The 13,434-nt window shown below is 42.7% G+C and overlaps 1 protein-coding gene across 1 annotated transcript in view; it reads right to left on the reverse strand.

Annotated features, from left to right (window-relative positions):
• Positions 1-13,434, reverse strand: part of AGBL1 (AGBL carboxypeptidase 1) — a 602,442-nt gene that overhangs the window by 340,892 nt on the left and 248,116 nt on the right. The window contains exon 19 of the mRNA XM_054695456.1: positions 3,274-3,403. Coding sequence (XP_054551431.1) covers positions 3,274-3,403 — 130 coding nt within the window. The remainder of the gene's footprint in view (positions 1-3,273; positions 3,404-13,434) is intronic.

Consider the following 13,434-nt stretch of genomic DNA (forward strand, 5'->3'; position numbering starts at 1 on the left):
AATAAATAACCAAGCAAAACTCTTACCATCCTTCAAGCTCAGTTCAAATGGCACCTGCAGACTCTAACTTTTCCATAACCTTGAAGGAAAATGACTCAACCCTTCATTTATGTTCCTGTGACAATTTAAATGTGTCTGTTATAGTTTTTACCATTTTGCACTGCTTTGGGTTCTTTGCTTACCAGACTCCATGTTCTACCAAAGTAAACTTTAGATTCCCCAGAGAAAAGGAAAATTTTTTCATTGCCTTTGCCTGGCACCTAACCCAGCGATTACACACACTTGGAATAAGTAGTCAGCTGGGTGAGTGGATGGATGGATGGATGGTGGATGGATGGTGGATGGATGGTGGATGGATGGTGGATGGATGCACCAATGGATAGATGGATGGAAAAATGAATAGATGGGGGGGCTAGTGGATAGATCAGTGAAGCAATATGTGACTATTTCCCTATCACTTATAAATTGAATGGCTTCTCTGGTCTTTAGCAGTACCAACAACATCAGGGGGCTGGTATCTCTCACCAACTTGTGTCATTACTGGTCCTAGGAGTTCATGTTATTTTACCTGCCGATAGAGATATACCTGAGTAACTTCTAGAAGAGGTTGAACCTCCTGATGCTTCAGGAAATATTTTCATGAGAGCCAGAGGTGGGCAAAGTCATAGCTTATCTGCAGCCACACAGCCAAGAGTCACCCTTGTCGCAAGGGGACCCTTCCCAGCACAGGACAGGCCCAGGCACAGATGAGCGGCAGTCCTGCTCTCAGCCGGGAGCTGGCTCAATACAGCCTCCGTGGTAACTAAAAGATGGTGTTGAGCCATTAGAGAGCTTTGTGTCACTGTGAATAGCATTTAGTGCTCAGCTGTTTCTCACCCACCTCTCAGATGGTCCCAGCAGGAAACAAGTCTGCAGCTGTCATGTTTACAGTTAATTAATGTTTATTTATATTTTTAAACAAGGTTTTCACCTGTCACGCTTTAAAATAAATGTTCTGTTCTTCAATTAGAGGCTGTCAGAGCAGAGAGGAATCCTGCTTGTTATGGGCTGGATGTGCTGGATGTGTGTGTTGAGAGGTGCATCAGGTAGCAAACTCTGCCTCTAAGTCTCTTTCTCTCTCTTCCCAGAGCTGAGCCTTCCTACCCGGTGAACACATTTTCTCCATATCTTGACCATGAGATTGGATCTTTGTAATGAAAACTTTAAAATTGCTTATAGAGGGCAGAAAATACAGACGACAGTGTCTTCTTGGATGGGGGGTGGTTAACATGAAAATATTGTACATTTCATCAATATAGAAAGATAATTCTTAAGAAGAAAGAATGTGCTTTGTTCTCTTTGCAAGAAAGGATTGACTCAGCAAGTCTGATGCATTCAAACCCTGCACATTTTTAAAAAAGGTCCTGCCCTTGATAGATCCTGGGAGACTATCTTCACATCCTTGGAATCTTCTACAGGATAAGAGCCTTTCTTTTCCTGGGGCCTCGGGTAATGCCAGATGGTTGATGTTAACAATGAATGGCGGTGGTCTTGGGGCATAAACTGTCATTTTTGACCTTGGTAAGGGCTGAGTAACTACGATCAGTCACATGAAATGCTTCATGGCTATGAAATGAACCCCAATAAAAACCTGGACCCCACAGTTCAGGTAAGCTTCCCTGGCCGGTGATGCTCTACATGTCACCACACATGTTATTGCCGGAGAATGTGGCACTATCAGTACGACTCCACTAGGAGTGGACCCAGAAAACAACTGTCTCTCCTGCCTCTACCTCTGTGCCTTTTACCTTTGCTGATTTTCACCTGCATGATATGTGCACACACAGATTTCACTGTAATAAACCATAATTATGAACATAACAGCCTTGAGTCCTTCTAAAGAATTGTTAAATCTGAGAATGGTCTTGGGGACCCTCAAATATACTTTCCAAAGACTAAGTGATGAAGAGAGTTGGGACTGCAGGACGCAAATCACAGATCAGAATTGAATCCCAAATCTGGATACTTCCCAGTGACCTCAGGGAAATCATTTGATCTCTTAATCTTCTTGAGATTTCAATATGATTCTATATTCTATATTCAACATCAGCCCATAGTCTCAATAGACATTCACTGAATGTGCCACTGTTTTGTCCACAAAGAATATGTTCGTATACTCCCAATTGTTTATGTTCTCTTTTGTTTGCCTTGTGATTGGAGCAAAGGAGGTTAATGGTAAACATGATTATTGACCCATCTGTGAACTTCATGCTAGCTTAAATTCCTTAGGTTGGGTAAACACTAACTTTGGACACATGCCCCTCCATGATTTGGGGGATAGATTATGCTCATAATTTGTACTCAATAAATGGTTGTTTTCATACAGTCACTTGGGTACTATTTCCTCCTTTCTGATCATGAGCTTAAGCCTCAGGATTCAAATAATCTGCTTTTCATCAATTGCAATTGCTACAAGCTTGGAAGAAAAGCCTGCTTGTGGCAGTGCCTAGAACAGTGCCATAATTATCTTTGGAATTTAATAAATCCAAGCTGCACAAGAATCTGCACAACTAGAGGATTTTTTCTAAACACCATGTCAGAGGCATAGCCATTTTCTTTCTTGATCAATCACCAAAAAAACAGAAAAATAAAGTGGGAGGAAATGCAATTTCTTGCCCAGTTTTCACTGAGGACTGAGCCAATGGTCTGCCCCTGTTGTGGATCGAATTGTGTCCTTCCCCAAAGAGAGGTTGAAACTCTAACCCCAAGAATCTGTGAACAGGACCTTATTTTGAAAGATGGCTCTGCAGATGCAATCCATCTAAGCTAAGGCCATATGAGCTGAGTGTGCCCTAGTCAAGTGACCATGTCCTTAGAAGAAGAGGGACATGTGGACACACAGATAGAGGGCCAGTGCCCACGTGCAGATGGAGGTGGAGAGGGCAGAGATGCTGCCACATGCCAAGGAGTGCCAAGGGTGCGGACAAGCAGCAAGAGACCTGAAGGGATTTGCCTGAGACCCTGCAGAGATCATGGCCCACGGACACCTTGATTTCAGACTTCCAGCCTTTAGAAATGTGACGGAAGAAGCTCTGTTCTTTGAGCCACCCAGTTGGAGTCCTTTGCTAGGACAGCTTGAGGAAAAGGCACACAGCCCCTTTGGAACTGAATCTCAGAGCTCTTTGGCCTTTGTGTGATTTTCCTGCCTTGATTACAGAAAGTGAGAAAGTGATCCGCCTCCTGGAAGGTGGGTGCAACCAGCCAAGAGTGCACAGGCAGAAGGAAGTGACTCACCACGGGACTCCGGCCAATGCTGCTCAGGTAGTGGAGGAGGCCTTTGGCATGGTAGATGGTCGGCTGGAGCTCAGCGCTGGGCGAGAGCCACTGCCGGTTCAAGTCCTCCCCTCTCAGCGAGCATCTGTGGCTGTGGGAACAAACAGCAAGCAAATAAATACACACTTAGAAGAAAATCACTTGAGAAAATAAAGCTCAACAAGACAGACAATTAAGCTAATGAATCCGACTTCCCTCTGACTTCTGCCCAGTTGGCATCAATTGCTGATGTCCAGAAATCTGCAGATGGGTCTTTAAAAGCTCCCAAAGCGTTGTGATTATTCATAGTCCCCAAAAGAACCGGAGACCATAATTGACTTGATATTGGGTTATCAGAGTTTTAAGACGCAGTTTGGAAAAAGTAGTTCCCCGCTATATAGATCCACAGAGAACAGATTTGGTAAGTTTCTCTCACCTCTGGGACCTTCAATTCTACAGAAAATTAAGGTGGATTCAATTGAGCAAGCTGGGTGTGTTATATATGATATTTCCAGCTGGTCCAGTAACTCTGCCAGGTGGATAATATTGCACTCCAATGAAGAGGCCGAAGCTCAGAAATGATTAAATAAATGGGCCCAGATCACATAACTTAGAAACAGGGTTTACATCAGTGTTTGCCTCTGAAAAATCACAAGGCTATTTCTCCCATCACATCTCTTCTTTCCAATCCTCAGAGATGAACAGAAAGCTTGACATTTACCCAGACAGCCAGTATCTTTTCCAAGTCATCATCACGGAATATTAGCTCTCATTAGAAATGAACTCAAAGTCACACGTCCACTCATTTGGGGAAGGGAGATATTCGCACAGGAGGGTATCAAGTATCACGTTCCTTTACAAAGGTGACACAGTTGGCTCCAGCCAGCAGGGGCTGCCATCCAGCAGGAAGGAGACTGAGCTGTCAGGTAAGGTCCCCACCACCACCAGAGGTGACCAAGTGCAGCCCAAGGTCAGGGAAGCTCCCAGAAGTCCTGCTAAGGTGGCATTGACTCAATCGGGCTAACAAGCAAGGCGCCACCGATGGGAAAGAGCAGCACAGCACCCAGCACCCAGCCCAGACACCCCCCTCACCCACTTCCTTCACCCTTGTCCTTCTAGACTCCAGTCCACAAAGCGCCCACAGCTCCCCCTGATCACTGGTGCCTGCTGTCCCTCTGCCACCTCTTCCCACCTAGTCAACTTTTGGGGGTCAGGAATGCAGGGCCTTCCATTCTGCTCCTATTTGTTGCAATAGAATCCCAAGGGCCCCTGAATCAGAGTTCTTATAAAACCCCATTGGATGGGATTTTATTTAATTTACTTTCTTTTATTTTACTTCTCTTGCCTTCCCAATTAGACTGTGAGCTTCCTGGGGGCAGAGTCTCCTTGTTACCAGCAAAGTCCTAACACCGTAATTGTGCCAGAGGTGGTGTTCAGTAAATAATTTGGAATGCATAAATGCATTAACATCATTAAATGTGGAATCTGATAGATTTTCTGTTTAAAAACACTATATTTAACAAATCTTGGAGGCAGAAGTAAAAGGTTCAGCCTCTTCTTTTTTCTTTCTCATCTCCATGTTTCTGAAATTATCTTTAAATATTAGTTTCCTGCTGCTTGTCAGTCCCCTGGCGCAGCTCACTGGAAACCAAAATTCTTTACTTTAATCATTTATTCTGATTTCACCATTAAAATATTTAGACTCGAGAAATGGTAGGTTTTTTGCATATTCCTCTCTGGCATTTTTGTTCTTTTCTTGCCTTTTCCCCCCTCCCTGCTTCTTAAGAGCAATGACATCTAGAAATAGGGCTTATCTGTTCTGCCTGGCGATTCAGGATGAAGGTAGGATGGAAGCAGATCTTTCATGCCGATAGCAACAGAAATCAGCAGATGGCCCGGACTTGCTCCTGAACTGATTTGTTGGGTTTAAATGAATTCCTTTTCTCAAATCGAGGTGTTTGCAGGCACGGCCTCCCTTAGCCTCAGGACTCTCTTTGACTGCTCTGAGATTCTCCTTTTGCCTTGACCTGGAATTTCATCAACACTGGGGATTTGTCTCTTCTTCATAACATTGAAAGTAATGGAATTTGTCGAGGCACCTTAAAAGCATTTCTGTTTGCATACATGGATGCGTAGGCACCGTATGGGTACAATAGCTGGCAATTATGTGCCAACTCTCTCCACCTCTTCTTCTCTTCATTCCCAAGTGCAGTGGCGATACCCACATGGAATAGGCCCACAGGTCACTTCATAGCACAAATACTGCTCCAGATTACAACCCCCTAAATTATATTTACATATGCAATTTAGTTTTTATCCATCTATCATCTGTATTGATCTATTTATCTATTGATCTCTATCATGTAGTTTTGTGCTGCAATCAGAATAAGCTGAGCTTTTGGTTAAAACCTAGTCCCAGCTTCAATTCTGTCAGCAGAAGTGGGATCTGGGACCTTTTTGAGAGCTAGTGTTCTCCTATGGGGAAAAAAAAAAAAACAACTAGATATGCTCAATTTATCTCCGAGGATTATTTGAGGATCAAATGAGATGAGATCTGTTGTAGATGCCTCCATGGAGAAATATCTGCATGCACTGTCCCCACCTGCCCAGGCCACGCTGCCCCTCCATGCAAGCACACACCCCATCCACAACTGCTCACCATGAGCCTCACCCAGCTGAGAGGCCTGGGAGGCGTGGCTCCTCCAGGACTAGCCTCTTGGCTCCTTGCCTCATTCGAATGTTTTTCCTTATGAAGAACAATCAGGGGCCTCTCCTGGTGGCCCAGCGGTCGAGCGCTGGGCTGCGAAGCTGCCCACAGCCTCTGAAGCACTGGTTCGATCCCCGGACACCGGAGAGGGTCCCACATGGCGCGCAGACCTCTCCTGCCACCCGCTGCTCCCCTCAGCAGTGTACTTCGTCAGTCTGTCTGTTCTGCTCCCTGCTCTGGCTGTGGTGAATTCTCTCACCCTCCCGCGCTTCTGACACTACCCAGTGCTTATATTAAATAAATAAATCTTAAAAAAAAAAAAATAAAAGAACAATCAGGAAGCTAATGCAAGTTGATTGGAAGGGAGAAGAAGTCTGGCCAGGAGCCCCGGACAAGAGGCCATGTCCAACTTTCAGTCCCCTTTGACTTGAACACACTTCAGGGTGGTAGCGATGGGGCAAAAAAGAACAGAATTCACCTAAGAAAAACTGCAAGGCAATCGCCGACATAAATGGATGGTTGGACTTTGGACTGTTGGTTAGAATGTCAGGAAGGTGGCCTCTAAGGTCATCTAAGTGCATGGGTCACAGAGAATCGGGCCAGTGTGAGGCTTAGGGACGCTAAATTTGCGATAAATTTGGTTGCTTTGGTGAGGATGGAGGCAACGATGTATTCTTTTGGTAGACAGGCTGTGTGGATTTGGGAGGCCCGTATGTTTGTATTTGTATTCCAGGCTCTCTGTGTGGCTGTGATTTTCGGAGTGTCTCTGTGTGTGCCCAAGGCTTCGGCAGTTCCTCTGTCTACGCAACTGCGGATTATTACAATATGTACGACAGCTAGCTGGAGTGCTTTCCCTTTTAAAGCAAATCCATTTGCTCCCAATCTCCAAATCCATTTGGCATTTTGTGTTAATAATATCAGAGATTCATGCAGTCAGAGGAACTGCTGCTATTCCTCCCAGGGATTTGCTTTAAGCATTTGAAGATGAAATACACCCCATCTTATTATCTACTGTAGCATTTCTGAAATGACAGCTGCTCCCTCTATGTGGAGAGAATTAGCAGATGGACAGCTATGACTAGCTGGCAATACATTCAGTGTCTCTAATTCCTGTAAGGGGGTCATCCCTCAAATAGAGTTTGAAGTCCTGCTTTGCTAATAAGAAGGATATAATAGCGAGCATTGCTATTTTTCCCCACGGGAAATTGAGAACTTAGGTGGTGGTGGGGGGGGGGCAGTGGGGAGAATTCACTTCCTTTCAACTTTCATAGCACAAGTCATTTGATCTGATTCCTCATTAAAGAAAAAAAAAAGCGTTAGTTTTAATACAGTCTAGTTGAAGACAAAGCCTTTATGCGCAAAGTATGCAGATTTAGGGTGACCAGGCACCAGTGTGTCTAGGAATATTGCCATTTAGCCTTGAAATTCCTGCACCTGAAAAGACCCTTGGTCCATCCCTGACAAACCCAGAAAGTTGGCCTCACTAACGCCGGGTCCCACATTCTGACAGGTGTTTCGAAGGTAGAATCCCTGACCGGAATTGGGCCTAGCTAATGGCTTTACAGTGACACTGCTGTTTTGGGTGGGGTTCAAAGCCCACCACCATCCTGCGCAGGCCCCTCCTCTCCCTGCTTGCTCCTCTGACAGCTGCCCACTCCCTGCCTGCTCTTTCTAGATGCCTGCAGCCTGTGCCTAGAAAATATCTCACCTGAAAACCCGCAGCTTTTGTTAGAACATACTTCTTCCCTTAAAAACAAAAGCCTCTGATTGCCTAAAAGCATGGTCCTTTTATGACCAAACAAAAGCATCTCAGCTGAAATTACTGACCAGTGAATCAGCAGCATCTGTCTGAACTAAGAGGTCACTAAGTAGAAGCCACTGATCACCAGGTTAAGGGAGAATGTGGGGGCTGATAGCTGGGAGAAATGATATCGCTAGGACTCGTTCTTTTATTTTAACTCTGGGTCTATGTGTCTGCTCAGAATGGGGGTTGCCCCATGAAAAGTCACCCAGCCAGAGGCCTCAGCCACAGACCGTGACCTACCAAGACCCCCAAAGCAAAGCGAGGAGCACATGCCAGAGAAAGAAAGAGGACAAGTGAGTCACATCCTGAAGGCGAACCAGAGAGCTGCAGTCAGACAATAAAATGATTAAAAAATCCGCCACCCATCCATGACCACTAAGTGAGAGCCGGTGCCCGTTGGGCTGAATGAATGACCTCAGGCCCGATGATGTCTGTGCCCCCAGCACAGCAGCTTCTGAAGCCTCAGGACAGGCGTGTGTCTGAGACCCAGCAAGTGGCCTCATCACCCACTGCACAGCCTGATGACAGGAGGCAGCCTGGGCCCGGGAGGGGAGTGTCTACAAAGGCAAAAGATGCAGAAAGCTTCAGGGACAGAACAGACAGAACAGCATGTTCTGGCAGAGACAGCACCCAGCGCTTTCTGAATAAACACTGAACACTGCTCTGTGGAGAAAGAGGTAAAAACAAAAGGCAGCTTCGTCTTTAGGCCACAATAATTAAGTTCAGAGCAGCCAGGTTGGCCGGGACTGCTGATGCTCAGGATATATCAATAATCTAGAGAGCAGGGGGAAGGAGACACCAAACCCAAGGCCCAGCAACACCACCACCAACAATACAGTAAGACGCCACCAGAGGCTTGAGCTCCCCAGCGCCAGACCCAGGTCAAAGCTGAGGTTTGGAAGAGAAGACCAGAAGAACTGATATGAGGTTGCTAAATGAATTGCCCAAATTGGGCTCTGAAGCATAGGTCAGTCTAAGTACAAACTAGTTGAAATGTCCTCGTTCCTCAATATATGGGCACCAACCTGCAGCCACAGCCCTCAGCCCTGCGGGCAATCAGGGGGAGGGGGAGTTGGGGGGAGGCTCATACAACAGGCAGATACTATGGTCCCTCACCCCCGCCACCCCCACGCCTGCACTTTAACAAGATCCCCAGAGAGGTTGTAAGCACAATGACGTAAGAGTAGTGTGGTATACCTACCTCTAGGAATGAAAAGTTAACACTTACAAAGGAATCCTGTACTGTGTAAAGGATGTTCTTGTCACCACACTTCCCGAACCTAGAACGCATGCTATGTAGGCGCTCCAGATCTCTCCCAGACAGACACTGGCTCAAAAGGTTTGGAGAGAGCTTCCTCCCCGCGTGCCCACCCCATTTTCCCCACCGATGTTTCAGCCTCATGCATGTTTTAATTTGAAAACCAATACAGAGTTAAAATGCAACTGTTTTCTCTAAGTTCTTTCAGCAATCTGATTTCATCCAATCTTTCAACAATATAATGGAACAATTGAGAAGATAAAAAGACCAGGACAAGTTCAGCTGAAATCGGGCCAAACTGCCCGACATGGATGAGCTTTATAGTCTCCCTTGAACAGATCGAGAATATGTAACCAGCTAATCCATATTCCTACACAGCACTCCACCCCCACCCCATACAACTGCTTTAATAAAAAATAGATATTGCTCACATTGAAACAGTTAGTACTCTAAAGGGACATTTTGAAAGCTTTGTCTTGCAGCCCAGATCTATTCATGAAAATTCTGCCAACACGTGCAAGGAGCGGTGAACCCTCAGGCTATGCCAAAACCCTGAGACCAGCCAACGAACAACCTCCTGGAAGCATCTGCTCTGGCTGGCTAACCTGGGGCCACCTGGTATTACCTGCCAAATATAAGTATGATTTGCTCAAGTTGTGAAATTTAAATCCACTAATAATCTTTGCCAAAAGCTCTCAGACTGGAAAATTATCGAAGAATTTTTTAATCAAGCACTAACAATTATCTCCATATGTTAAAAAATACTTCTGATAAATTTCAACACCCATTACTGACAGAAACATTTAAGCAATGGTTGGATTAAGAATTGATAGAATGGGGCTTCTCTGGTGGCACAGGGGTTAAGCCTCAGTGCTATCAAGCTATTCCAGCCACTGCAGTATGAGTTCCATCCCCAACCAGGTTGCTGACCCACATGGCACAGCAGACCTCGCCTGTCTCCCTGCTGTTCCCCTCAGCAGTGTATTTCAATCTGCCTGTTCTGCTCCCCACTCTGTCTCTAGTGAATCCTCTCACCCCCCTCACTGCTGGCCTGCACCCCAGTTCTTGTATGCATAAATAAAATAAAAATAAATCTTAAAAAAATTGATGGGTTCTTTCTAAACACACACATACACACACACAATATTTTTCCTAAGCAAGAAATCTTAAAAGTTGTCAATGAGAATCTAGAGGTATCTCCATTAAGATCAGGAACAAGGTAATCAAGAGCACCATTTCCAGGACTATTCAACATATATCCATAAATATTATCCAATAAACTCAGACAAGAGACATAAATTAGAAGCACACTAATTGGTAAAGATGATGTTTAGCCATATCTATTTGCAGATGTGTCTATGGAAAACTCCAGAAAACTGAATAACTCCCATAATTGAAGATGTCAGGAAGGCCACAGGATATAATAGTCACATAAGGGTTAACATCCATATAAAAGAGCAGTTACATAATTTGATGCATCCACAATATGGGGTTTTGTGCAGTTGTTAAAAAAAAAAAGGAGTAAGTTCTCTGTAAACTGATACATAATGGTGATTTTCAGAGTGAATAATTAAGTAATAAAAATTATGTACAATATAAAAAGCATATGTAAGAATGAAGGGGATACAGAAAACGCTACATGTGTCTATTCTTTTGTGCAAAAAATCATAAGAAAGCTAAATCAGAAACTATTAAGTGATTACTTGCAGACGCGTGGGAATGGAGCATGAAGAACAGATGAATAAGGAAGCAGTGGGAGGGATAATGGGCATGTGACACATCTCTGGCCATACCTTTTTTATTGTTCCAACATTTAGAACTAAGTTAATCTTGCACATCCTCATAGGAATCAGTATAACCAGCCATGAATAACATCCAAAATGGATTGTATAAACCGTTACAAATGAACTTAAACTCTATGAAAAAATAAATAACACCGATGGAAGGAAGAAGAAAATAACAAACCTCAGTAACTTTAGAAAGCTAAATTATGACTGCACACTGCACAGCAAAAGACAAAAGAACAGGACACCGATTTGTTTGTCATAAGGGTATAAAATTCTGAGTTAGCAATTGTAAAATTACTTGTGTGTATTCTACAATTGAATAAATAAGTAAATTTATTATGAATAACGACAACCAGGCTCCACATCGTCCCAGGAAGGAGTTGCAAATAAAGAATTGCAAAAGTGTGTGTGTGTGTGTGTGTGTGTGTGCGCACACATCTATTTCTACCTCTATCTACTGTGAGGCCCTAGAAACAATAGCACCCTGTAGCAATGAACATATAGAATGTTGCTGTCTTAGTTTCTAGGTATCATTATTTACTAAGAGAAATCAAGAATTCTTGGAGAAATGCTTAGTTTCAGAGGTGGGGCTGGAGCAGTCTGGAACTCATGATGGAACCAGAAAGTAAAGAAGGACTCAAAAATAATGGGAAACATGCTGAAATCACAGAGTAATCAATTTAAGGAAATGCCAATGGCCCAAAATGGTAAGAACTGAATGATGAAATAGCAATGGAAGTAATATGTATTATTTCCCCCAAATTTTCATCATTCTATACTGATATAAATACATAAATTGGGGGGGGGGGGGGGAAGAGTAGCTCTTCATTTCAGTAGAATTCCAACAAGTAAATAGAGATGGAATGAAGGACAATAAAAAGTTGTCATCTGGCAGACACCAGAGTAGTAAATTATTATAAGCAAGAATCATGGATGGATGCTAAAATTAGTGGGTGAAAGTATCATGAGTAATAGGATATTCACATAAGCTCAGAGTTTCTCCCTACAAGATACATACTGACCCCAAAAGGAAAAATAATAACTTAATGGTGAAGAAATCTGGCCAATACCACCTTAACCAATAATCCAAGTTAATGTCACCATTATGGGGGAAAAACTGCAGACCCCCTGACCAAGACAGAGAAGGGTAGAGTCTCTCCAATGCACTGCTCGATAAAACTACAAAATCTGAATTCAATAATGCATAAACTTCAGACGAATCCAGACCAATGTATATTCTACAAAGAACAGAGAAATACTCATTAAGCAAGTTAAGATCAAGAATGACAACAGAAGACCAAGGAACTACACTAGACTGAAGGAGATTGAGAAGACAAGACTGCTAAAGGCTTTGTTAAGATCCTGGACAAAGTATATTAGTGACATCATGGGTGAAATCTGAATAATGTCTGTAGAGCAATTAATGCTAGTGTGTTGATGTTAATTTCATAGTCTTTATCATTATGCTATGGACATATGAGATGCTAGCATTTGGGGAGGCTAGCTCAAAGGTATACCAGATGTCTTGTGCAATTATTACAACTTTTCTGATAGACAAATTATTTCAAAATAAACATTTAAAATATTTCCTAAAGTTATAATTTCAAAAGAGAGAAATACCATAATTTGTGAAAGAACATATGCAAAAATTAAAAAAAACTCAGAAATGAGGTAACAGCTCATTAAATGATTAGAAAAAGAAAACGTCATTTTGTAAATAAAAGCTAGACTGGAAAGAACATAGACTGAATAAATGCAAAGAATAATGTGTCAAGAGCAAATGTGTAAAGAAAGCCATTTTTTAATTCTAAGGAGACAAAGAAAGAGGTAAAAAGAATTCAAGTGGCAGTGGCTAATACTGAAAATAAGCAAACATTGTCCAACATACAAATAACAGGAGCACTTAAGGAAGAAAAACCAAGCTAAGGATCTGAACAAATACTAAAACCTATATTGAGAAAACTGATAAAATAATCCAAAAAATCAAAGCCACATATTACAATAATTTGTATATTGTTTACATATCAGAGGATACTGATTCAGAGCAACCAACACAAAAATACTGTTCAGTAATACCATGGCATTTTAAAGAAAAAAAAAATGTATTGGGAATCTGGGAAATAAAAATACAAGAATTAAAAATGAATACCAAATGCAAAAATATGAAACTAGATCACCATCTCACATCATACACAAAAATTGACTCAAATGGATTACAGGCATGGGTGCAATACCCGAAACCACAAAATACATAGAAGGAAACACAGGCAAAACATCCATGACATTGGCTTCCATGGTGTTTTTGTGGATTTGTCTCCAAAGGCAACAGAAACAGAAGGAAATATAAACAAATGGGATTACATCAAACTAAAAGCTTCTGCACAAACTATTAGTAAAACATATATAATCTCCAATAGTCTTCTCAGTAATTTATAGGCATTTGTTATTATAATTCCAGCTTTGCAGATGAGGAAATAGATATTGAGAGAGGTTAGGTGACCTGCCCGACGTTGCATGATTAGATTTGTGTCTGAACCCAGAGTGAGCTTTGAAATACAGAACAGGTTTACCGATAAGATGCCCAGAA

The sequence above is a fragment of the Talpa occidentalis genome, unplaced genomic scaffold (assembly GCF_014898055.3).
Source record: "Talpa occidentalis isolate TD23 unplaced genomic scaffold, MPIMG_talOcc4v2.1 talOcc4.14, whole genome shotgun sequence".
Taxonomy (NCBI): domain Eukaryota; kingdom Metazoa; phylum Chordata; class Mammalia; order Eulipotyphla; family Talpidae; genus Talpa; species Talpa occidentalis.